At 47.1% G+C, this 22,905-nt stretch overlaps 1 protein-coding gene across 4 annotated transcripts in view; it reads right to left on the reverse strand.

Annotated features, from left to right (window-relative positions):
- The window catches only part of SH3PXD2A (SH3 and PX domains 2A), a 248,910-nt gene extending 226,262 nt beyond the window's left edge, over positions 1-22,648 (reverse strand). For all 4 annotated transcript variants that reach the window (XM_040070646.2, XM_040070647.2, XM_040070645.2 and 1 more), the window contains exon 1: positions 22,516-22,648. In XM_040070646.2, the coding sequence (XP_039926580.1) occupies positions 22,516-22,587 (72 nt within the window). In that variant the 5' untranslated portion in view covers positions 22,588-22,648. The remainder of the gene's footprint in view (positions 1-22,515) is intronic.
- Positions 22,649-22,905: the final 257 nt, after the last annotated feature.

Below are 22,905 nucleotides of genomic sequence, written 5' to 3' on the forward strand. Positions count from 1 at the left end.
CAAAAGTTAAAAATACACTAGTCTAGCCAGTTGCTTCCATTGCAGACAGAGGCTCTCTTACAACAGGAATTAAGGACAGTTTGGGGAATACATATGCACAATGGAGGTTTTTGGTAACACGCCATTGTGACCAATTTGCACAGAATGCCAAAATTACAGCTGGAGGAAGCACTGAGGGAGGAAACAACCGTGGACAGAGAGAGAGAAGTCTGGTCTCCCTTGTTCAAGCTGTTTAGCACCCATCACTTTGGTCCCTAAGATCTGACTATTTCACACAAGCTGACAAAAAGCTCTCATCCTGCAAAGTGCTGAGCATGCTCTACTCCCACACACTTCTCTCCTTCATCGAGCCTGGGTGGATCTGGGGCTGCAAATCAGCCCCAAAAACACAGCGAGATGGCACCAAACATCACTTCTAGACTGCCCTGGGCAAGCTGTAATCTTGATTAAAGAAGAATTTCTAGCTCCCCTAAGCAGTCTCAGCTCCCACTCAAATTTTTCTTTTGATCTATCAGCCTCCTTCATCAGATTTTTAAAGAGTTAACGGTGTTGTCTTCCCTCCTTCCTGACACTGTCTGACCTGCAAGGCTTGGCTGGGGCCAGACTCAAAGAACACCACACAATAATATGCCTCTTCTGATGCAATGCGTCTCTGGGAAAGATGATGCCTTTGTGTCATGCCTTTGCACTAAAGCAGAGAGCAGTTCTGGGGAAGAAAATGCAAAGAGGAACTTTTTTCCAGGAATAAATCAACAACCTGTCACAAACAGCATATGCAGTAATTTCCTTGTTTACAGCCACAACTTGCCTGATGAAGCAATCAAAAACAAAAACCACCAATATTTTTTGACCTTCTTCCTTATCTGAAACTGGTATCAGTGGGAAGAACACAGGTCTGACCACACTCCAAAAAAGAGGTGTAGCCTTACCCCAGAATATGCTTTAAATACACTTCATATCTAGTAAATCACAAGGCTGCTTTAACACGTGACTCCAGAAGCCTGGTGCCACTGCTGTCACATCCCCAGCCAAGGACAGCTGGGCAGGGAACAGAACTAAAATTGCAAATCCTGCCTCTCCTTGTGACTGCATAGATCCACCCTAGAGAGGCACCTGGCATTTGCTAAGCTGAAAACATTGACAGAGATGGAAAAATGCCCCAAAAGTGAAGTAGGGAAAAGACAAGGAAAAGACAAAAGCTTGCATCGAGCTAAAAAATACCACTGGCCACCTTGGCCTTCAGAACTAAGGTAATTCTGAAACTCTGATTTTTAAAACATGGAGAAAAAAGAAAGGAGGGAGAAAAACCTCAGAAGATGATTGATTTGCCAACAGCAGTGTGCAGCAAGGGTGAGGACAGGAGCCATGTCTCCTGATACTTGAGTCACTGTGAGAGATGTTTCACCACAGCTTTTCCCCTGAGAAACTGCTCTCAGTGAAACTGCAGTTCAAATATCCCTCACTTCAAGGAGCTGAAATTTCAAAGCAGATGAGCCCTGCCATGAAACCCCATCCTCATGTTGTTCTCCTTGCTGCCTGAAGGAGATGCTGCTCCTATCTTAACAGGAGCCATTAACAAATCAAAGACATTGGTTTTGAAACTGTTTCATGCGCTCACAGCAGATCAAACTCTGGAAAAAGCCAGCGTATTTTGGCTTGTGGCCCAGCTGCAGCCTTTGAGCACAGAGCTCTGGTTCTGTGGACCTGTCTGTGTATCCTGGAGAAAGAAGGGCTGTAATACCTTAGTGACATGGCATGGGGACAGACAGCCCTGACACTCAGAGACAGACAGGCAGATCCCAGCTGGCTTTGAAGGGGCAGGCAGATACTGCATGCAAACCCCAACATCCAGGATGAGAAATTAAACAAATACCACAAGCTCCATGCTGTCCCAGCTACACAAACCAAGGGCTACAGGCAGCTCCAGCACACGTGCACAAGGTCCTGTGATGGCACAGACCCACCTTCTTTGCAAGAAAAAAAGTAGGGAGAACAAGAAAAAGTTAAAAAAAAATTTTATATATATATATATATATATATATATATATATATATATATATATATATAAAATTGCAAGCAGGGTTTGTTCTTTCTCGTATTTACTATGATGATTTTTAACACTTAGCATTCACAAAGTGAGATGTGAAAGTTCAAAGAGCTGCTTAAGGTCTCCCCACAAATGTGCCGAGGCAGAGACCTCCAAACCTGATGGATGCATTGAATTACTGTCCATGCAGGACTTACACTTCCTTTCTTTTCTTGGCTCTTGGACCACAGCTATGGAGTTTGGAGCAGGAGCAGTGCAGAAGAAGGCAAGCTATAAAGAAGTGCTCCCAGGCAGACACCTTTGCACTGCAGTTATGCTGAGAACCACCACAGGACGGGTCAGCACCTCTGGCAGTTCAGTTCTCCTAACCAGGGAGTGTGTGGGGACTGCCAGGTGAGATCTGCAATCATACTTTTGGCACTAGATATCTCTCACAGAGACCCAGACCAGCCAGTGGGACAAACCTGCGTGCACACTTGGGCCATGCCAGATGGACCAAGGGCACGGATCAACTTGTCTCATCCTCCCATCTAAAACAGAGGAGAAAGCAGTACTGACCCTTGGAATTGTTCTGATGGCTAAAGAGCCAGGTTATAGCACAGTGCTGAAGCAGACTCTTACTTCTTGCTGATTCTTATTCTGAGTGCAAAATTGAGCAGCTCATTTTAAAAGCAGTAAAATGATTCCCATTTCAGAACACAGCTCTCAGGGGGGAAAAAAGTTTGCAATTTCAGCAGGGCAATGCAGGAGATGGTCTGTTAATTACCAAAGGAAAGGCAGCTGGTTCAATTCCTGCTATCTTAATCATTTTCCTCTCTTTGATGTCATGATCACATCTTTTGAACAACACGCTTGAAGCATAACACTGCAGAGAACACTTATTTTCATAATGAAAGGGAAATATTTTGCTCCACGCATAATATTTGGTTATCCTGATAGGCTGCACTGATAGGGCTTCATATATTGTGTTTTCAAACTAATGCTGAGTTTAAAAGGCCTACAGGGCAGTGCAAGGCTTCTGTCGAATGATAAATACGTAATTGGGGTACGTGTCCAGCATCCTTTAAAGTGATCTCAAACGGTTTCTAATAAGAAAGATGCAAGCACCCAAACTTTCTTGTCCTAAAGGCATAAAAAGGAAGTTTACTTGTTTCTCATTTTAGTTTTCAAAGCTAAAATTTCTAGGCCATATGAAAATGACATTAATCCTTTGCACAGCGTGACAGCATATCCACTGTTGCAGAGAATACATAATCAAAAACTCTCTCCCACTTCCCACAGGCGCCAGCAATGGCCAAAAATCTGGAGCAAGCACACAGTTTTTGAAAGCTGCCAAGAATGGGATGGAGTTCTGCGAGAGCTGCAGTGATCTACAGAAAATACATTTGCATGTTCCTTCCCACAGTGCTACAGTAACAGGAAAAGCTGGAGGATGACCCAGCTACATGTACACGGCACCAAATTCCTCGAGAGGCAGCTGGCCACGCGCTGGGACAGCAGCTTGCTACAGCTGCCTGCAGTTAGGTCCTTCCTTAACAAATGGGCCCCATTCAATGTGGGCTGAGGCTCAATTCATCCTAACTGTAAATAGGAATCTGAAGGCAATAGGGATGTCCCCAACAGGCTGCACACCAGAGTGTGAGGTAGAGAAGCATGCAGGAGAACTCACTAAAAAGATGGTCAGGGACAGGAAAAACGTCTCCAAAATGTTTATGAGCTGGGCAGAAGGTTCAGGGTTGTGGCTAAAACTCAGCTTTTGCTGTAATTCTCTATGTACAGTCTGGGCCTTGGTACTACAGGTTACACTGAATCTTTCTAAACAAAACCTGACTGTGGAGGAGTGACTTCAGGATGCAGACTTGACTTTAAGCACAACACCCATTTCCTCACTCTTTTCACTTGAAACCAGATGTTTTTATATTTGCGTGTGTGACATTTACACTCAACAATGCAGACTCTGGTCAAATTTGCTGAAACAGTGAGCAGTGGTTAAGCTACTTCCTATATGCAAAAGCACTTTGAACATCGTGTGTGTCACAGGGACCGGTGATTCACAGGCACAACCGCTGCCCAGCTGAGGGGATCAGCTCTGCAGCTGGGAAGGTGTGGGAGGCAGCTGGCCACTGCTCACCATGGCCCCTTCCCTCCTGTGGTTACCATCACCTCCACACCTCTGCCAGACGGACCAGGTGTGCCACCCCTTGAAAGTACAGAAGAGGAAAACCCTGCAGGAAATGGGCTCTAGTTAATCCCCACTGGTTTGGGAGGATCTGCAGGAGGAGGTGACCTGTGGCTGGGAGTAGTTGGAAGAGATGACACTTTACCACAGGATAGCATCCCTGACCACAGCTCCTGCCCTCCAACCAACATGAGATTCTCTTCCAAAAAAGGAAATAATTTGGGACTCTTTTGGCTCCCTGGACTGGCTAAGCACAGTCTCAGAGGAGCACCAAGACAAAGAGGTTGCAGGGAAGAGGATCCAGGCTGCCCTTGGCTCATCAGCACTGTCATCCCACACAGCAGGAGCCTGACTGGCGCTGGGACCCAGACCCATCTGGTCCTCTGGTGGGAGCTGCATGGGGTATTAGAAAAAGGGATGCACACCATGCCCTGAGACACGCAGGAACAACCCGAAGCCACTCATTCCACCAGCACATGGGAAAGAACAGGGACACAAACACCTTCCCAAACACCCCTGTCCTTGTATTTTCCCCACTGCACAGCAGCTTCCAAAAGCTGCTCACGTTCGTGTTCAAAAGAACCTTTCTATTCCACACTGGAGTGCTGCAGAGGCAGACCCAGCCTGAGGACAGCCCAAAAGCCAGCCCAGATTCCTGCCCAAGCGACAGAGGCCTCCCATGCTCTACCTGGCCTTTCTCCAGTGAGGTGCAAGGAGTGGAGAAAGGCAGGGACCAGCATGACTGCCAGCCAAGCCAGTGGGAGGCAGGGGAAGGCACTGCCCGGGGGTGAGCCGCAGTCACCCTGCCCTTAGAGGCATCGTGGGCAGACAAGGCCACGGCGCTCCACTGTCCTCTCCTTGCCCGAGCAGACACACACACCCCTCAGCCACAGGTCCATCCTCTAATTTAGCACTGCACAGAGCAGAATTCTACTCAGCCAGTTCCCAAAAATAAAAACAGACTGAATTTTGTTGCTGGGGCAGCCTCCTGCGTTCACAGAGCCAGTAAGGGGCTGTCCCCTGACAGCTGAGCCACCCAGGAGCTGGCTTGTGCCAAAGAAACCCTCCCTGCTGCAGGGCCAGCTGAGAGCCCCTGAGAAACTGAGCCAGTGCATGCTGCAAAAATGTCAGGAACAGTTGCTGCAGCAACTTTGCTTTCCTACCCCTACATGTATAACTCTCCCCCAGCACGGCACAGCCCAAGTAATTTCTATCACCAGGGGTTTGTGCTACCTAGGGAATGCTAAGCATGCAGCTGAATTCTGATTTAAATATTTATTAGGAATTAATATTTATTAGGAAATCACATTTCTAGTGGGTTAATGATATATTTCTCCAGAGGAGTTTTAGGGCATCCTAAGGAATATTATTGTATCTCTAAATAAGATTGAAAGACACTTCGTGTGTTTGTAATTTGGCCTATTTTCAGCAATAGTAATGATAATAGTTTTTATATCCTGTTTTTCCTCCTGCCAGCATGAAGGAAAACTCTTACAGTCTAAGACAAAAGCAACTAACACAGGATAATAAAACCACAGATTGTAGAAATACAAAGACATTCAAAATAAATCAAATTAGAAGATGTAATTTGAGAGAAGGAGGCATCTCACGTTGTGATAACCAGCTCTCTTGCTGGCAGATCCATAGCACTCCATGGCCAGAATAATCATTAGCGTGTTACTTTACAAAGATCTATTAAACCATGACAGAAATGAAAAGATCTCCCCACCACAAAAAACAGTGAAACAGTGGGAGTTGCAAAAGAGGCCTTTGATTCACCCTTAATTCACCAGATGAATCATTTCATATTGAGCAAACATCAAACCACACTGAAGAGATACAAACAAAAACTCCCAATCCCCGAAGCCACTTCAGTTGGCTCACTAAACCACGCACCACTGATCACACACATTACCAAAGTGCTACCATTTACCTTATTACATGCATTAGTTAATTCATGGCATCTCTGCATAAACCTTGACCTGCACTGCAAGACCATTTGACTCAGTTTATCTACAAAGAAAGCAAGTTTGCTCTGCCACGTGCTTGAGGAGACCGAGTTTGAGGCAGGGTTAGCAGCCCACTACTCATGCACTGTTACTTATTAAGTTGCAGTAAATGGCCCATGAGATTTAAAGGGAGATCAAAGGGAGACCAAATCCTGCCCCTGCAGTTTTGGCAACAGCATCTCTTTGCAAGATCAGTTTTGAACATGTAGTGTCAAAATCATTATTATAGTTCACTGCTCAAGCATGAGAAACCTCAATTCCTCTGCCCAGCAAACCTCCATGGACACAAGGAGGAATTCAGCTGTGGCAGTTACCTTGTGAGAGTCAATTGATTTTCTTCCTCAGAGGCACACTCCCAGTGAAAGAGAACTAACCAATTTCTGAAAAATCACATCAGAGAAAAAACTTCACAGGAAGGAGTTTTGCAATAAATGTTCTTAATTTTAATCCCCTATGTATGATCTTTAAGTATTAGGCTAACAAAAATCTAGTAAGAATTTTATAGCCAGAGTAGCACTGCTGAGTGTTAGCCTCTCTTTATCTAAGATGAGTGACAGCTGCTGGCAATGCCCCCAGCCCAACTCCTGCTAATCCCCATCTGCCAGTGAGGCAATATGACCTCAGGAAACGGGCCCACTATCTCGGGAACGTTATCATTAACGTTGTCCCACCTTCCTACTTTACAATTTGTTTCTGTGCCTTCACAGACACAGCATCTCTGGGGAGGCTGGAGAGAGAGCCAGGCATCTGCTGTTTGACCCAGGTGCTTGCAGCCGCACCTGACACAACATGGCTCATTCTACACTCAAGGGTCCCAACCATGCAGCTGCCCAGGAGATGCATTTTTGCCTCCTGACAGGTCAGTGCAGAGTGCTGACCCTCAGGCCAGCAGTTCAAACAAAGAGCCCCTTGATGTGTTCAGCAATCACCTAGAACACTGCCAAGGACAGTCCTTGTTCTTGCCCCAGAACATATTCAAGTAGCCAGAGCAGCAGCGGAAAACCAGAGTCACACCTGACATTGGCATGGGCAGCTCAAAAAATTCCAGAAACAGTGCAGTTTCTAACACACAGGTACTCACCACCTCCTGAGAAAACAGTCTCAGACAGGCCTACAAAACCCCAAACAAATCCCAAATCCACTCTCTTGGGGCCACTCTTTCCCAAGATCTGCTCAGTGACAACAGGCAAGTTGTGCCAGGTCTCCCACCGTTCAGGAATAAAAAAAACCCAGTAAGATCCACACCGTTTCCATGCAGGACTGCATGGGTTTCACCAGGGGTGCATGAGTGTTTCACAAGTCTGGCAGAAGCACAAAGCATCACTGCACTCACCAGCCTGGTTCCTCCCCACCTCCCGTCTCTGCACATGAGCCCTTTTGACAGAAACTTACCAAAGGACCTGCCACCGAACAATCATCGCTATCCCAGCTCAAAATGCCCCCCTCAATGCAGAAAGGTGGTTTGTAACCTTCTGACTTTGCCTTTAGCAAATTACCTTCAAGAGCTGCAAGAGCTCCCCTCATGATCCCCACTCGGCTACCTATTGGTGACACAGTCACAGTAAGCACAGGCTCCAAAGTGCTTCTGTAGTTTCACTGACGTTTGTAGAGAAGTGCAAAGATACCAACTATCATTTTAACAAGCAGTCTCTGCACATTTTTCCTACACTGAACAGTGAATTTAAGTCCAAGAAAGCCTATATTAGTTCTACCAGCACTTCTGAAACAGACCACAAAGATCAGTGTGAAAACTGCCTTAAAACATAAGGGAACATGTTCCCTCCTGGGTCTCCCAAAGAAAACAGCCTCTAAGACAGAGTTCACATCTGAAGGGCAAATGAGTCTCAGGCTGCTTTGATGAAATAGGCTGCAGCCCTCCTAAAGCCTTCTTAGTTCAGTGACACATCTTGTAGGACTGATTTGTTAAAAAAACAGGTCCTGAGCATGCCAGAGGACACTGAGCAATCGTCATGTCAGGTCCTGGGAACGTTCCCCAGCACAGGGGGACAGAGAGACACCAGCCAGGAGGATAGCTGGCCAAACAGCCAGGGCCAAGGACAGCTTTGGACAAGGAGCTCAGTACTTCGGAATACAGTCAGCACCCAGCTTTGAAAAGGGGACAGCTTCAAGTGACACTAAATTTAATGGCAGCAGATCTAGAACCTCACATCTAAGACTCACGAGGACTGAAATCCCAGGGGTTGCTACGGCCTTTTCCTTACCTCAGAGACAAATGCCAAAAATATTAAAAAATAGCAGATATGAAAAGAGTGTTTGTCTGAAACACCCCAGCATCGTTTTTGGTTCGTCAGCATCAGAAACCAGCCCACAAAGGAGCTTGCTGACAATGGCCCCAGCTATCACTGCCAATACACGTTAAGATGTGGCACATCATTTCTGTGTCTGCCAACACTACCCCCAAATGTGACCCTGGCTCCCTTCCCCAAGCACTGAGAAGCTCTTGTTATGTTTGGCTCGTCCCTTGTCCTCCCTTCACAAAAACAGCACGCTTCCACAGCGTCAGTCTGGAATTATTTACTGTTGCTGAAGCTCAGACAGAAACCGCAGGCCACCTCTCCTCTCACCCAAGCAGGGCGTGCAGAGGTTGTCCAAGTGAGAGGGGGCTTCACCCAAGTGCTCCAGCAACCCTGCCAAGAGTGTCATCAGGCAACCTGCTGCCCTCTAAAGCCATGCCCTTCTCTCCCACTCCATTCCCAAGACCTGCTGAAAACCAGCGCTATCAGAACACTAAACAGACACCATCTGCTTAAAATTACCTTCATTAAAGGTACTGTGAGAACATAATATGCCACATTTTCTCTCCTCTGCTTTTGTGAGTGGAGTGTCACTTGCAAGGCTTCAGGACTAGCTCTGAAACTCCCTGAAGGGAGGAAAATGAAACAGGGAAAGAACCACAGCTTATAGGCATCCTCCCTCCTGTTGACAGCACACAGCCCATGGACAGGACAGGCCCAGGAGCGCATCTGCTCCAAATCACACCTGGCTACATCTGGAAAAACACCCCATCAAGGTCAAACTTACTCTTGGCAGCTGCATCTGGCCCCTGCCAACCTGAGCAAGGCTGTGCCCAGCACTGCAAATAACCCACCACATGCTCGGCTGCCCACACCGAACTGCTGCCACTGCCTGGGCTGAGCAGCTCACCGTACTCAGTCCGCAGTGACTGCAACCAGTGTGAGGCTGGAAAAGCTGTTGGACCTCTGCCTTGGAGGGTGGAGGCCAGAGCAGCTCGGCAGAATGAAGGCTGAGAAGGAACATGAATATTCTGTAGAGAGCAGTGGAGAGAAGCGAGACAGGAGGTCAAATCAAACAAAATAAACCTGTTTATGCAAAAGGACAAAACTGGTGTGAGAACGGGATGCTTGTGAATAATGAAAGGTCTGCACTGGAAGTCACCAGCCATCAGAAGAAATTTGAAGCTTCCAATCTAACCAACCCAACTACCCTGAAGGTTCTTGTACAGCATTAATGACCTCGATCCGTCCCAGGTCTGTGTTTTGTAGTTCTATGACCCACTCACTACTTTCAGCCATAAAATACACATTTTTCTCCATGATCCCATATTATCCACGAGTCTCACGACAGCTCTGAGGAGGCACTTCTGCAGGAGACAGACATACTGCTGCAAACAATGATCTCCCTGTCTGATCTGCCCACCTTGCAAAGAGATGCTGATGTACAGAGTGTTGGGGGACCCCTGGATGAAAGGCATTAGATAAGTGCAAAGCCTGAATATATATTAATAGTAATACCAGACATGGTATCTCAAACAAAACAAACTGCCACTTGACCCAAGAAAGCAATCTGCCAAGGCCCAGATGTGCAACACTAGCCCATAAACATGTGATGGGACCCAGGAAGAAGCGCAAGGAGCAGAGGAGGGAGCTGGAAGCGATGATGGGAGGGTTGCTTCCTCACAGCATGCACTGTGCTTCCTGATTCATCAGGTCAAGACTCAACAGCTCTCACTGCTATGACCAGCACAGAGCAAGACCAGCAGCCTGAGCTACTGCCATACACCTGAGGGACATCTGGGAAGGCATCAGAAGATGCAGACTGGGGCAGAATGAAGCTGTACCTAAGCTCAGCATTACTTTTTTAATACACTTAGATGGTAACTGCTTAACAGGAGCACAGAGAACTCAGTGTGCTTAGCCTTAAACAGCTGGCAGGTAACAGACTTTCTGACCCAAACACATGACTGCAGTGTTTAATAGCAGTCTTTACCCCAGAAATTTGTCAATTCCTTGTTTGAAACACTTGTCCTTTCAGTCTTAGTATCACTTGTCAACAAAGTGTTAAAAACCTAATTACATAAATAAAATTTAATTTCATTCCATCTCATACCTGAGAATGCTGCAATTCCTCATTCTTGTCAAGAGCTTGAACCTGTTCATCACTTACCCATGCCTGTATCAGAAAAAAATTATGCTCTGCATTCAGATGAGCAATCTGAATCTCTCTCTCCTCTTTCCTCTGCTTCTACACTACTTCAGCTGGTGTGGGATATGATTTCAGACAGGTTTGGTATGAGAAAAACTGGAGTGTTCCCAGACCCAGAAAGACCAAGCAGAGATATGGATGGGAGGCTTGTCTGTTTTAAGCAGATTAGAACCTGACCACTGAAAATAACTTTATAAATCTTTTCTTTCATATCCTTCACAGAAGGAGTTGGAAATAAGTCTAGAAGCAAAAGAAGGAACAAGAGCTACAAGAATGTTATAAATGATTTCATTTGATCAGTGGTGAGTGTTGTTTCTGAAAGCTATGGAAGTTAATTTATAATGTTAGCAATTTGACAGCCAGTCTTTTTAGTAGGAACTCAGCTATTGTGTTTTGAAACAAACAGGATCTAGCATGGGCAGGACCTTGCCTGTGACTATGACTTGGCTATTATTTTATCAACTAGAAGCAAGGCTGGGCTGCAAAACCCTTCACCTTGTTTTAAGTGTAGAATCCAAGAGTTTGTCTTGGCTGACATAACCAGAAGATCAAGGTTTACAAACCAAGGCATTTTTGGCAATCAGGTACAGGAGCCCCCTCTGACACAAATACATTGGGAAGTGCTCCCCACAGCTGCTACACCCTACACGTTTCTCATAAACCATCACAGGTTTTCGATGGACACTGAGACCAGAACATGGGCAACAGTGGGAAAAAAGCCTGGGAACTCAGATAAAGCCCCAAAGTGAATGGACACTTGCTGATGACAGCATTTCAACATTGGCTTTGGTGCTTGGCTCCTGGTAAAACAATGACATAATGCTGTGTTTACTAGCAGGGAAATCTGAGGGTTGGAAATGGATCTGTAAAAAAAACCACTAACACGTTTTTTTGACAAGCCAACAGATTAACATCTATTGTCACTGGGGCAAGGCCAAACTCCACTGGAAAGGGTCCAGGAGTTTGATGTCACCGAGAGGCTCACAAGGACGTCAGCTGAAGAGCTGTTCCCATGTCATCTCAGCAGTTACTGCAGTGCTACTGCCTGAAGCCACCACGGCCTTCTGCTTAACCCTTTCTGTCACAACGTACAATAGGGAACATATCGGCCTTTCGGCAATAGAAGTTTGACCCAGATCTGCTCATGTTAACCAGATGCAGAAGGTTCATAAAGGGCCAGGCAGGACAGGCTGCTGGCAGATAAAACACACATTTGACTGTCAGACTAACTAAACTCTCCTTTACTATGAATGGACATAATTTCTTGACTTGACTCCTTAGGATCTTTTCAAGTCACCTGTGAACCAGATCACATGGCCAGGTGCACCCTCACCCTCATCTGAGTCAAAGCCTTTATCACAACCCAGCCAACGCCTCTCACACACAGTAAGACAACAGGCAAGAAGTTTTAGCCCCACATAAGATCCCAGCAAAGGATACCTGGAACCCCATAAATGCCAGTGCCTGGTAGAGAACAATTTCACTCATATCAGATGAATCAGGACGGTTCAGAATCACTGCAGGGATAACACGATGGGCAGAGCTCCACAAAGCCCTTGGCACACAGGGAAAGTGTGGGGTCACCTTTCCTCAGGAGGGGTAAAGACATCAGAGCTATGCTCTCAGTCTTCCACAGACTCTCAAACCCCAGAGGAAGGACCTGGTATTGCCCACAAGATGCTCTTCAGTCCAGCACTACAGCATTTGGCAGAGCACATAAAACTCCAGAATTAAGACAATGGGAAATAGCCCCATGCTGTGGGCAGTGTTAGAGCTTGCCAGAAGGAGAGGAAAAAATTGGAAGAATAAAAGAGTATTCTTAGGGTCTGGCCAGGAGTGTGGCATCAGCTCTAATGGAACCAATTTCACACCTCTCCTTTCCGCTCATTTCTTTGGCCATGCCCTCCTCTTGCTCCAATGCAGAGCAATACAGAAGACAAAATAAAGGAAAGCACGTGTGTGTACACACAGACAAAGATCTCACACCAAAACCCCAATCTCTACCAAACACCTGCACGCTCCCTCAGCGTAACAAGAGAAGAGTTCTGTAAAACAGCAACCCCAGTGGTCATCCTGGCCAACACCAGGACACTCACATGTAGTCTTTCAGCTGAAGGGGTGGCAGAAAACCCAACACCATCACAGCCAAGCAGTTTGGCCAACACCATCAGCAGGGAAGCTGAGCAGCAGTGCCATGTCCCCATCCCCAGCTCTGAGTCCTCCAACCCTGCTCCCTTGGGCCAGAGCTCCAGTTATTTCAAACCAGGAGATCTCTCCAGGGCATCAGCACCTCACACACAAATTGCCTTTGCTGGTCAAAAGGCCACTGGTCCTTACAGCCAGAGGACAGAGGGAGGTTTAAGGACAGATGGACAGACTCTCCTTCACAGACCATGCCTGCACTCCCCAAGGGTTGTTACCCATGGAAAATTCACTGACAATATTTTTAGTTTAAATGGAACTATTTATACTGGGGATGCCTGTATTAAAGGATGAAATGCAAGCTACAGCTGTCCAGCTCAGAAACAGGTGGAAAGCTGCTTTTTCCAAACAGTCCAGAGTTTTGACATAGACTGCTCCAACCACAAAGACAGCAGCAAAAGTTTAAGCATAAAATTTCTTTTTGAACAGCAACAGCCAAGACACTCCTCCATATGCTTCAAGTGAGAGTATTCCAGAGGCTGGCTCCTGCACTAGATTCCTTTTGAGTAAAACATCCTGGGTTGTCTTTATAAAACACTTTTTGCTGAAAGGTTAGAGGAAAACTTAACTGAATTCAGGGGGAAAAAAACAAAACAAACCCCACAACCAAAAAACAAAACAAAAACAAACAAACAACCCCCCCCACCACCTTGTTAAGGACATGTAGGGCATGTAAAATGCATAAGGTACAGGATTGCTACCTTCTGGGACCTGGAAAACCAGCATGGACGTTCCTCTAGAATCAGACAATTTTTATTCTTCTCTAACAGTATCTTGCTGTTGACTGAAAATAAGCAGCCTTTTTGTTAATAAAAAGCCATATTGCCATCAGTGCTGCTTCAAGGATTCCAGACAGTTTCACCTGGTATAGACATATTTATAAAACACACACACAGAACTTCCTTCCTATCGCTGGCTTTCCTCTGTCCCATCCCAGAAGCCAGCTCCAGAGCCTGTTTTAATCCCACTGAGGAAAATGCTGAACTGTCTTCCTGTGACATGTCTGCGAGATGGGAGGAAGGACATGCACTTAATCTGCTCCCCATGGCTTTCTTCCAGAAAAATACTTCACATATATCCTTGTTTGTTTGTTTTTAAATTCTAAGTGATTTTAATGCCAGTGAAAGTTGCTGGAGTGATAGTTCTGGGAAACTGCAGGCCTCCCACTTAGGCATTAGCAGGGGCTGTGCCAGCTGCCCTGATTCCTCAGAAGACCAGAAGCTCAGCTGCCTCTTCTGCCATCCACCACAGGAAAAACCATCCCTCAGCTCAGGCTGCTCAAGATGAGGCCGGTGTCAAAGCATCGAATTTTCAGGCAAAGGAGATACACTGAGCTCAAAGCAGCAAAGCATTTGGAGGGCATGGGAATTGAAAAACGCTTAAAACCGATTTTCAAAGTATTTTGCTTGGGGTCAGAAGGGTTTACTGGGAGGCTTGCACCTCCTGGAGGGGGGAAAATCAGGAATAACCTTCTAGGCACAAAAAAAATACATGCATGAGTTAATGTATAAATAATAAGTAACCTTAGTCAAAGAGAAGGAAAATATCACAGGATGCTGAGAGAACAATTAGAAATCTCATCTTCACAGAGTTAGGAAAGCAGTAATTGACATGTTCCCTGTTGCATCAAGACCCTGAGGGTACAAGAATGCTTGTAAAGAAGATCTCACCTGTGCCAGGGAGCTTTTCTGACAGGTAATGAAAGCAGAGACACCAGAGAGAGATCAGCCAGCAGCAGCCTACTGCCAAGGGCTACTCCAGAAAGACCACACTCCCTGCTCCACCTCAAATACTTCCACAGACCCTGCGACTCCAAGACAGGGAGGAAAGCCCATGGGGAGCAGGCTCAGAGTTGTCAAGCATGGCTGGCTTCCTAGATGTGCGTTTCCTCAGAGGGGAACATAGCTCTTATCCCATCCCATTCACTGGGGTGTGGGCTGAGCACCGTCAGGGAAGCGATGGCCTCGCTCCCAGCTCCGGATAACGACCGGACCGTGGCCAGCCCGCAGCCTCTGCGCCCAGGGCAGCCCTGCCGGCAGAGGAGGATGAAACTTGGGCCTTTCAAAACTGATGCCAGCAGTCAGCCCTGGGGTAACACCTGCACCTTCCCACTTTATAGAGGGTGAGTAAATCCTGTCGGCTTTGCAGCAGAGCACACTGAGATCCAGAGAGCCCAAAGGCCACACTGGTTAAAGGCTCTTATTCCACACTGCACAACGTCCTGTGCATATCACACTGGATGTTTGTTCAAACCTTTCTGGGTGATTTATGAGCTTCAAGTGTTACAGTTTGCATTTATAGGCATGTCCTGGACAGTGGAGAGCCATGCTTCCAGTATTTCTGGGGCAGCTTGGAAGACTTCCGTAAAGGAGACAGAATAGCAGCGTAGAGCTCCTGTTTAAACACAGCTATGCTTAGTAGAGATTTGGCGTGTTTCTCCCTATGAACAGAGATAGGGGTGTTTTCCTTGTAAACAAGTTTGCATCAAGCCTATAAAACCATGCTGCTGACTACTGAGAGCATCAGAGCCCAGTGCATCCCTGCATTTAGCCAGCATGGTTTATGGGAAAAACAAAACACACCCCATCGGTGAGAGAAACAGTGCCAGCGACGTATCAAAACATTATTGCTGCCAGTCAGGCTTCAAACACGGTATGTGTGGGACCACACACGCATTTATGGACACTTAGAGTCTATGAATATTTTATTCTATCCAGTGAGTCAACTCTAACAAACTAAAGAAGTTGCGCCATAATAACACATAATTACAGCCTCCTTGTGAAGCCATGGTACACCCAGAGCAGTCAGTGTCTACTACAAAACATTTAGAGTACACTGCAGCAAACCAACGCAACATGTGATGGAGACACAAAGTTGGGGATGTGCATTCTGACCAACAAAGGAGAATACTCCCAGTCCAAGGACTTGGTTGGTTACCTGCACATTGAACTCTTCTTCCAAAAACTAGAATAAGAAGGAGCTTTGTCAAAACCAAAAAGCATGAGAGCACCAATTAACACCATCACCACACTCAAGCACTTAGAGGTACTACAATGAATAGGGTATTTCTTTGCGCTACCTTCACCCTAGGCAAATCTAAAGGTTATTATCCTTCCCTGGGCCCATTTTTTGCAACAAGGCCTAAATGCTGACATGACAGTAGCTTGGGTTAACTCTATGCCCAGACAATCACCTGCTCAGCTGGTTGAGATTGTCTCACTGCTCCCACCTGGCTGTTCCTGCGCGTCATCACCCATCCTTAGCAGCCCAGAGCTGACACCATCTTTCAGGTGTGTCTGCACAGGTTTTAGTGCAAAAGCATCCTTGCTTTGTAATAAATGCTCTTATGCATTCCAACCCTTGTTCCACATTTATAAATACATACAACGAGAATAGAAGTGACATCTAGTGAATGTGAGCTTGAAGGAGTAAATTATTATTGTTGCTCTATATTTATCTCAAAGGTGGAGCAAAGAGTGAGAGTACTAAAGTGGGAAGACTCTTAACTAAGCTGAAAGATATTCCACTTTATAATCCTTTCAGGTGAAGAAAATCACCTGGTTTCCTTTTGCTTTACCCCCCACACCCCAAATGTGATGATGTCCCCACCCAGAAGAGAATAACAAACAGATCCTGGAGACTGAATTTTTGCTTTTAAAGTCAAGACAAAGGAAAATGCACTACATTAAAAGCTTAATAATTACAAGTTTCTCACTAAAAATTTCAATAAAGCCTCTCTAGAGGTGTGAAGCAAAGCCCAGGAAAGTTACTAGGAGGGTTTTTTCCATCAACTTGACTGCATTTGGCTTTGACACTACCTGATTAAACAGCGGACACCACCACTTTCAAACAGTATGCTACTGTGCTGCTCTCTGCCTTCTCCATGCAATATTTACACAGCACACTCCAGGCGAGGTGTCTGCTCTGGCTGCATGAAAGCCTTCAGCCTCATGATGTCACCCAACACACGGTGCTGTCAGCCCCCCTCACCGTCCTGCTCTTCCCCGTGGGTTCTGGGGAGCGGTTCCCTTTGCGTGAGCAGGCACAGGTTAAGAGGATACGGCACGAAAAAGGAAGATCAAAAAAAGGAAAACCATTTCACATTAGAAGGTCCAGCTGCTTCCTCCCAAATGACTAAATTAGAGAGCTTGTACGTCACCTCCTGCCTCAGGTAGGGTCACATTGAATCCCTCTTCCTGTTTAATCCATATAAAGTGGGAAATGGGTTTTGAGGAAGACAATGATTGAATGCTAGAGTAGTATTTTTTCAGATTGTGGACTTTTTATCAGGTAATTGCAAGACTGCTTTGAAAGCCAAAGAAAATAACATAAAATGCTACACACATTTCACAGGTGGCTTTGGGTGAACCACTTAACTTCTTGCCTCAAGTTCCCAGTGAGGATACAGCCCATCTCCTACCTTGCAGGGACAGGAGGAGGCAATGCCTTGGAGCTGGCTCTCTAAGGGCTCGGGGTGTGGGTGAGATGAACAGACAAGCTGCTCTGGGATGCAGGAAGTCTGGGCTCCCTTTCCTATTTCAACAATTGCTTCCTTAGGATGTCTGTACACCTCTCTCTCCATGATTTGGTGTCTCAGTTCCTCTTTCTTTCAACTCAAAGCAGCGAAGCTGGTGTGATTTTGACCACAACCCATCAAGCTGAATTGCACCAGTGGGCTCCAGCACCCACACACTGGCCCCAGGCAGGGCTCTCGTGAAGCCAGAGGTCACTTGCAGCTGTCAGCAGCCAAAGGCATTTGTGCTGTCTCTTAGGATAACATCTTCCTGGCAACCAAGTCCCAGTGAAAGTCAATAGTAGCATCTTCATTGTTTTTAAGATGGAACTTGGAGGCTTTGGAGATGCTGTCCCCAGCTCAGGGACTTGCTAAAAGCTTTTCCCTGAACTTCCATTTGGCTGCCCTCCCAGCACACTCAACCACAGGGGAGCCAGTGCAGGCAGCCTGCTGTGACATAAAGCCTCCAGATTATTTCAGCTTGCCTTGACCACCACAAATCAGGACAACCACCTTGTCTCTCAATTAACAGGTAATCTATTCCAAAGGCTGGAGACAGCCATTCGCTTTGCAAACTGTTGAATTTAGATACCACTGTCTCTTGGCTGAATGTTACCAGCCCAAAGCTCTGCTGGAAGGAAGAACTGGGAGTGCTCCTTGTTCTGCTGGGATCCCTGACTGCATTGAAGCAGCCTCGAGTTCCACTGCACAACTCATTTGATGAGTCAAGCAGGGGGAATGCAGCTCCTTCTCCCAGGGTAGCAATTCCTTCTCCAAGGTACACTAATGCAGGAACAAAGATCCTTGCTACTAAACCATGTCCAGACTCTCCCCATCAGCGCTGGCCACTGTATAACCAGCAGATTGCAACAGAGAATAAAGCCAGGAAGGTGCCTGATTGCATTGGAGTTGCTCGAGTCTGAGCAGTAAAAGCAGGAGCAGCCGAGAAACAAGGAGCAGAGCCTGACCCTAACAGTACAAGATTTTTCTTCAAAGCATGCTGACATTTTACAACAGGTCATTTGTGACAATCACACTGACATTCTCCTGAGTGCTGAAACCCTACACAGCAGAACTCAATCCCTTAAAAGTCAGCAGTGCCAGTACCCTGAGGAGGTTAGCAACCAGATCCATGCAGCAGAGACATTCCTACAAGAGATCTCGAGGCATTCAGAGGTGGCATTAGGAAACATTTACCCTGGGGAGGAACTGGGACAGTATACAGTCATCTTAGATGACTGAAATCAGCAATGCACCTCAATCTAACTGGAAGGAGGCAGAGCAGCCACTTGTAAGCCAAGAGTGTTTTACCTTACTTCTATGCTGGACAAAGTCAAAAAACACACAAAGCCACACTGCAACAGGAGTAGAGCAGTGCTGAAAGAGAAAATCTCTACTGATGTATCCATCCCTGCCCTTGGGATAACACAGGCACTTAAGAGACCTCAGAAATGACCCCAAGCATATAAATGTCTGGTGAGATAATGCACATCAGTAACTGCTCAGTCCTCAGCAGAAAATCAAGCAGTAGGAGGGGGATGGGGGATCCTGTTCATCTGGCTTCTAATGAATGTTTGCCATCACCCAGGCCTGGAAAGCAGTGAACAGGTGAAGGTGCTAACCCAATCTCATCTCCCTGGGAGCAAGATCAAGCACATCTGGTAGGCAGAGACTCCCTGCAGGGCTGCTAAAGGAGACAGACATCTGGATAAAAGGGTAAGCTGTCTGCCTAAAGATAACCTGGGAGCAGAGAGAGGGGAGGGGAGATGTCCTCTTTAAGCTCCACTACAGATGGCTGAAGGAGGTAAGCATCAACAGTGGATCCTTTCAAATACAGAATGCACTTCTGGTTTGGGATCATTTCATGCTTAATTCAGACAATCACAATTTCAGACCAAAAGCCAGAGAAGCTACCCCATAAATAGATCAAACCTCATCAACTGAGAAAAGAGAGTTTCTGACTGTTTAATGCTTAGCAGGGGCCAGAAAAGGGATTTGGATTTTGCTACCAGCTTTTTCTCTTCAGAATGATTAACTGGCACCTTCAACCATTAACTGCACTGTCCTAATGTACCCAGCTTCCCTGCAGCACTGCTCAGCCAATGTGTGGCCCCTGTTGCATCAGGGGTCTCTCCAACAAACCCAGACTTGACCTTCCTGACATTGCTCTTGATAAAAGAAAAGGGAAGAGAGAAAGCAAGGAGATTTAACATTTTAAAAAGTATTATCAAGTGCAAATCAATTTTTAAAAGATCATCAGTACGGAGAAAGAGGATATTAATTTGGAAAGTCAAAAGCTCTAAGAGCAGCAGCAGCTTGTGTTATAGACCATACAAGAGGCATGTGGTTATTGATCCAGCCGTTCTGTTTATCCTTTCCCATGCTGCCAGCCAGGGCCCCCAGCCAGCCAGGTAGTGTTGTGCTACCCAGCTGCTGACAGGGATGCAGAGGAAAGTACTGCAGACTCCTTCCCTAGTAAGGATTTCTCAGGAGAGTATCGAGAGCTGGCTGGGTTCCTATCAAGTAGCACTGGAGCCAAGATTTTAATCCATTCCCAGAGGCAGAGCCCTATTAAACTTCCAGTGAAGTATTAAACTCTTCAGAATTTTCACACACACAGGATCATAGCAGAGGATATGTAAAGCTGTCTTCTTTCTTTAACTTTCTTGAGTCAAGGCCACAAAAGCTGTGCTCATGTTATGAGAGACACCTGCTCCAGGCAATGATTCCTGGCAGCTAAGCCAAGCAGTGCAGGGGCTTCTGTGCTACTCACATTTAGCCCTCTCCACGTGCTCACAATGCCTAAGGTGTGCCTTCATCTCTCCAGGTTCCACTATGGTCCTGAAAGATCACAATTAAAAGGAGAGAGAGTCATGTTAAACACCTGCAACGCTTAGGTCACCATCCACCAGAGAAACACCTCGTTAACCTGATGCCAAGGCACATCTGCATGTCCTGAAGGCTTGGCACAAAGACATTTATGGATGCTGGAGATAGAAAAGCTTTTTGATATTTCAAAGCCACGTAGGGCAAAGAGCATAAAGCTTTGCACTCTCCAAACTATCCACAGGCAATGGAGAGAACTAAATCCTAAGTGATGTTTATATTAATCTTATAAGAAAACAGTTGTTTCATGTTAAAAAAAGAGCACAGAACCAAAGTAACACTGGCCAATGGGTCAGACTCAGGGAATTAAATTCCTTGAAAGCGTGGGATCACCCTCAGTGACTTAACTCCAGCCAAAGCCAGATGACCCTAATGTGCTGTATACTGTACAGCCACAGATGGAAACTAAGTGGGACAAAAGGCAGACACATCATTAGTCACCCAAACAAACCCTTTAGTTTGTGGGATTTTGGCTGAGAACTGGACACACGGAGGTGTGGAATAAAAGACAATATTAGCAGAGGTGTACAGTGAGAAGGGTGAAAGAAAAGAAACAAATTTGCCACTAGAAGCATCAAAGAGAACTTCTTGAAATAGTCTAGGTTACTATTTATTAAAACGAATGACAGTGATCATCAAGGAAAAAGATGTGTTTTACAGGTAAACACAGGAAATATTTTCTTTCAAAACCTGTAAACACAGGGCTTAAATCCTTGCTTTCTGGTCATTTTCCAGCAAACAAGAAATGAACAGTGTCAATTTCTCTCAGCAATCCAAGAGACTGAAAGAAATTGGAATATCTTGGAAGATATTGTTACCAGTTCTTTTGTATATTTTGGTGCTTGGCAGATGTACTTCTCTGATGCTAAATTACCACCACCGTCCATGTGAGATAACACCCTGCAGCTGTGTCAGCCACAGTCCACAGCAGAGCCTGCAAAAACTAAAGCCTGTCCCACCTGGAAGCAGTGAGTGCATAATAGGCTGAACACACAGGTCCAGCTGAAACCTGAGAGGATATAAGACCTAAAACTTCCAGTCCTATGAACTGGGCGCAAGATGCTTAATTCCACGGTAGATGAGAGCTTCGGCGTTACAACTCTGCATCTCCCAGCAACACAGTGCCCTCTAGCCTAAAACTGGATTATGGTTTAATCCTCAGAGGAAAAAGCTCGGTGATATGCAACACTAATATAAAGGTTTAAGTCCAATCTTTGGCCTTATCTTTTCAACAATCCATTCAGCTGCTGATCAGCTCTGGAGAAATCTGGCAGACGCACAATGCCAGGAAACACACTACACTCAGAGCAATTTCACACCAGATGAATACTCCCTCAGGCTTTTCCTTACCAAAGCTGGAAGATTTACCTTCTCTGTAGACAAAATCCGACTTTCTGTATTTTAAAATACATGTTGAATCTTGAGAAACAGTTAAAGGATTTGGTGCAACTAAACCCAAAAACAGCCAGAGAGAGAAGAAAAGATACTTCTCTATTTAAGTGGAGTGGGAAAAGCTACTGACTATGCTGCAAACTCCTTCAGGCAAAGACACCTCCACATGACAGGCTGCAACACAGGAGTCCGGGGAAATTGTTAAAAACTCTCCTCTAGAGCTGTGCTATTGGCAGTAAGGTGTGAAGGGAAGAAGGTGAAAGCGAGATAAAAGAGATCCAGACGCTGAGTCTGCCTTGGTAAGCATGCAGACAGGCTGTCCGCTCAAGAAAGGTCTGAATGTAACTCAGGGGTGAGAACGAGCACAGATGCGCTGTGAGCACCCTGCCGCAGCCGGACCCCGCTCCGCTCCCCACAGAGCAGCCAGGACGGGGACAGCCTGGGGACCCGGGAGATGCGCCCCGTCCTGCCCCGGGAACAGCGAGGAAGAAGGGAAGATCCACCTTCCGAGGGGAAGGGAACTTCAGAATGGCAACGTTAAAGCCAAGAACCACACGGGGTGAAAAGAGTGTGAGGAAGAAGAGCCGCACCTCCACAGCAAGCGGCCAAGGGGAGCCCCGCGGGCGCCTCACCTGGGGCCGGCGTCTCGCCCACAGCGAGGCGAGGGACGGCTCCGCACACGGCCTCGGACACGGCTCCGTGCTCCGCTCCGGGAACCGGACACGGCTCCGGATACCTCTCCGTGCAGCGCTCCGGGCACAGCTCCGCGCCCGGCCCGTCCCCCCCGCACACGTGGGCACCCCCTCGTCCCGCCGGCACTCACGTAGTGCTTCGAGGGGTTCCTCCGCTTCTCCACGTCCACCACGTTGGCGTCCAGCACGCTGTAGGACAGCATCTTCGCGCACCCCGGCGGGGCTCCGCCGCTCCCTGCCGGCGCTGGCAGCACCCTCCGCCGCGCTGCCCGCCGCGGCGATGCCGGGCGACGGGCAAGGGAGGATGCCCCGGTGCCGGCTCCGCCCCTGCCGCGGCGGCGGCGGCGGCTCCCCGCTCACAGCAGCCCGGCCCGGCCCGGCTCCGCTCCCCGCCCGCTGCCCCGGGGCTGCGCGGCCACTGCGGCGGCGGGAGGGGCCGGGCCGGGCCGGCTCCGCCCCCGGGTGGCCCCGGGGGGCTCCGGCGGGACGGGGCGGGAGGGGATCGGAGCCGCCGCCCCCCG

The sequence above is a fragment of the Hirundo rustica genome, chromosome 8, assembly GCF_015227805.2.
Source record: "Hirundo rustica isolate bHirRus1 chromosome 8, bHirRus1.pri.v3, whole genome shotgun sequence".
Taxonomy (NCBI): domain Eukaryota; kingdom Metazoa; phylum Chordata; class Aves; order Passeriformes; family Hirundinidae; genus Hirundo; species Hirundo rustica.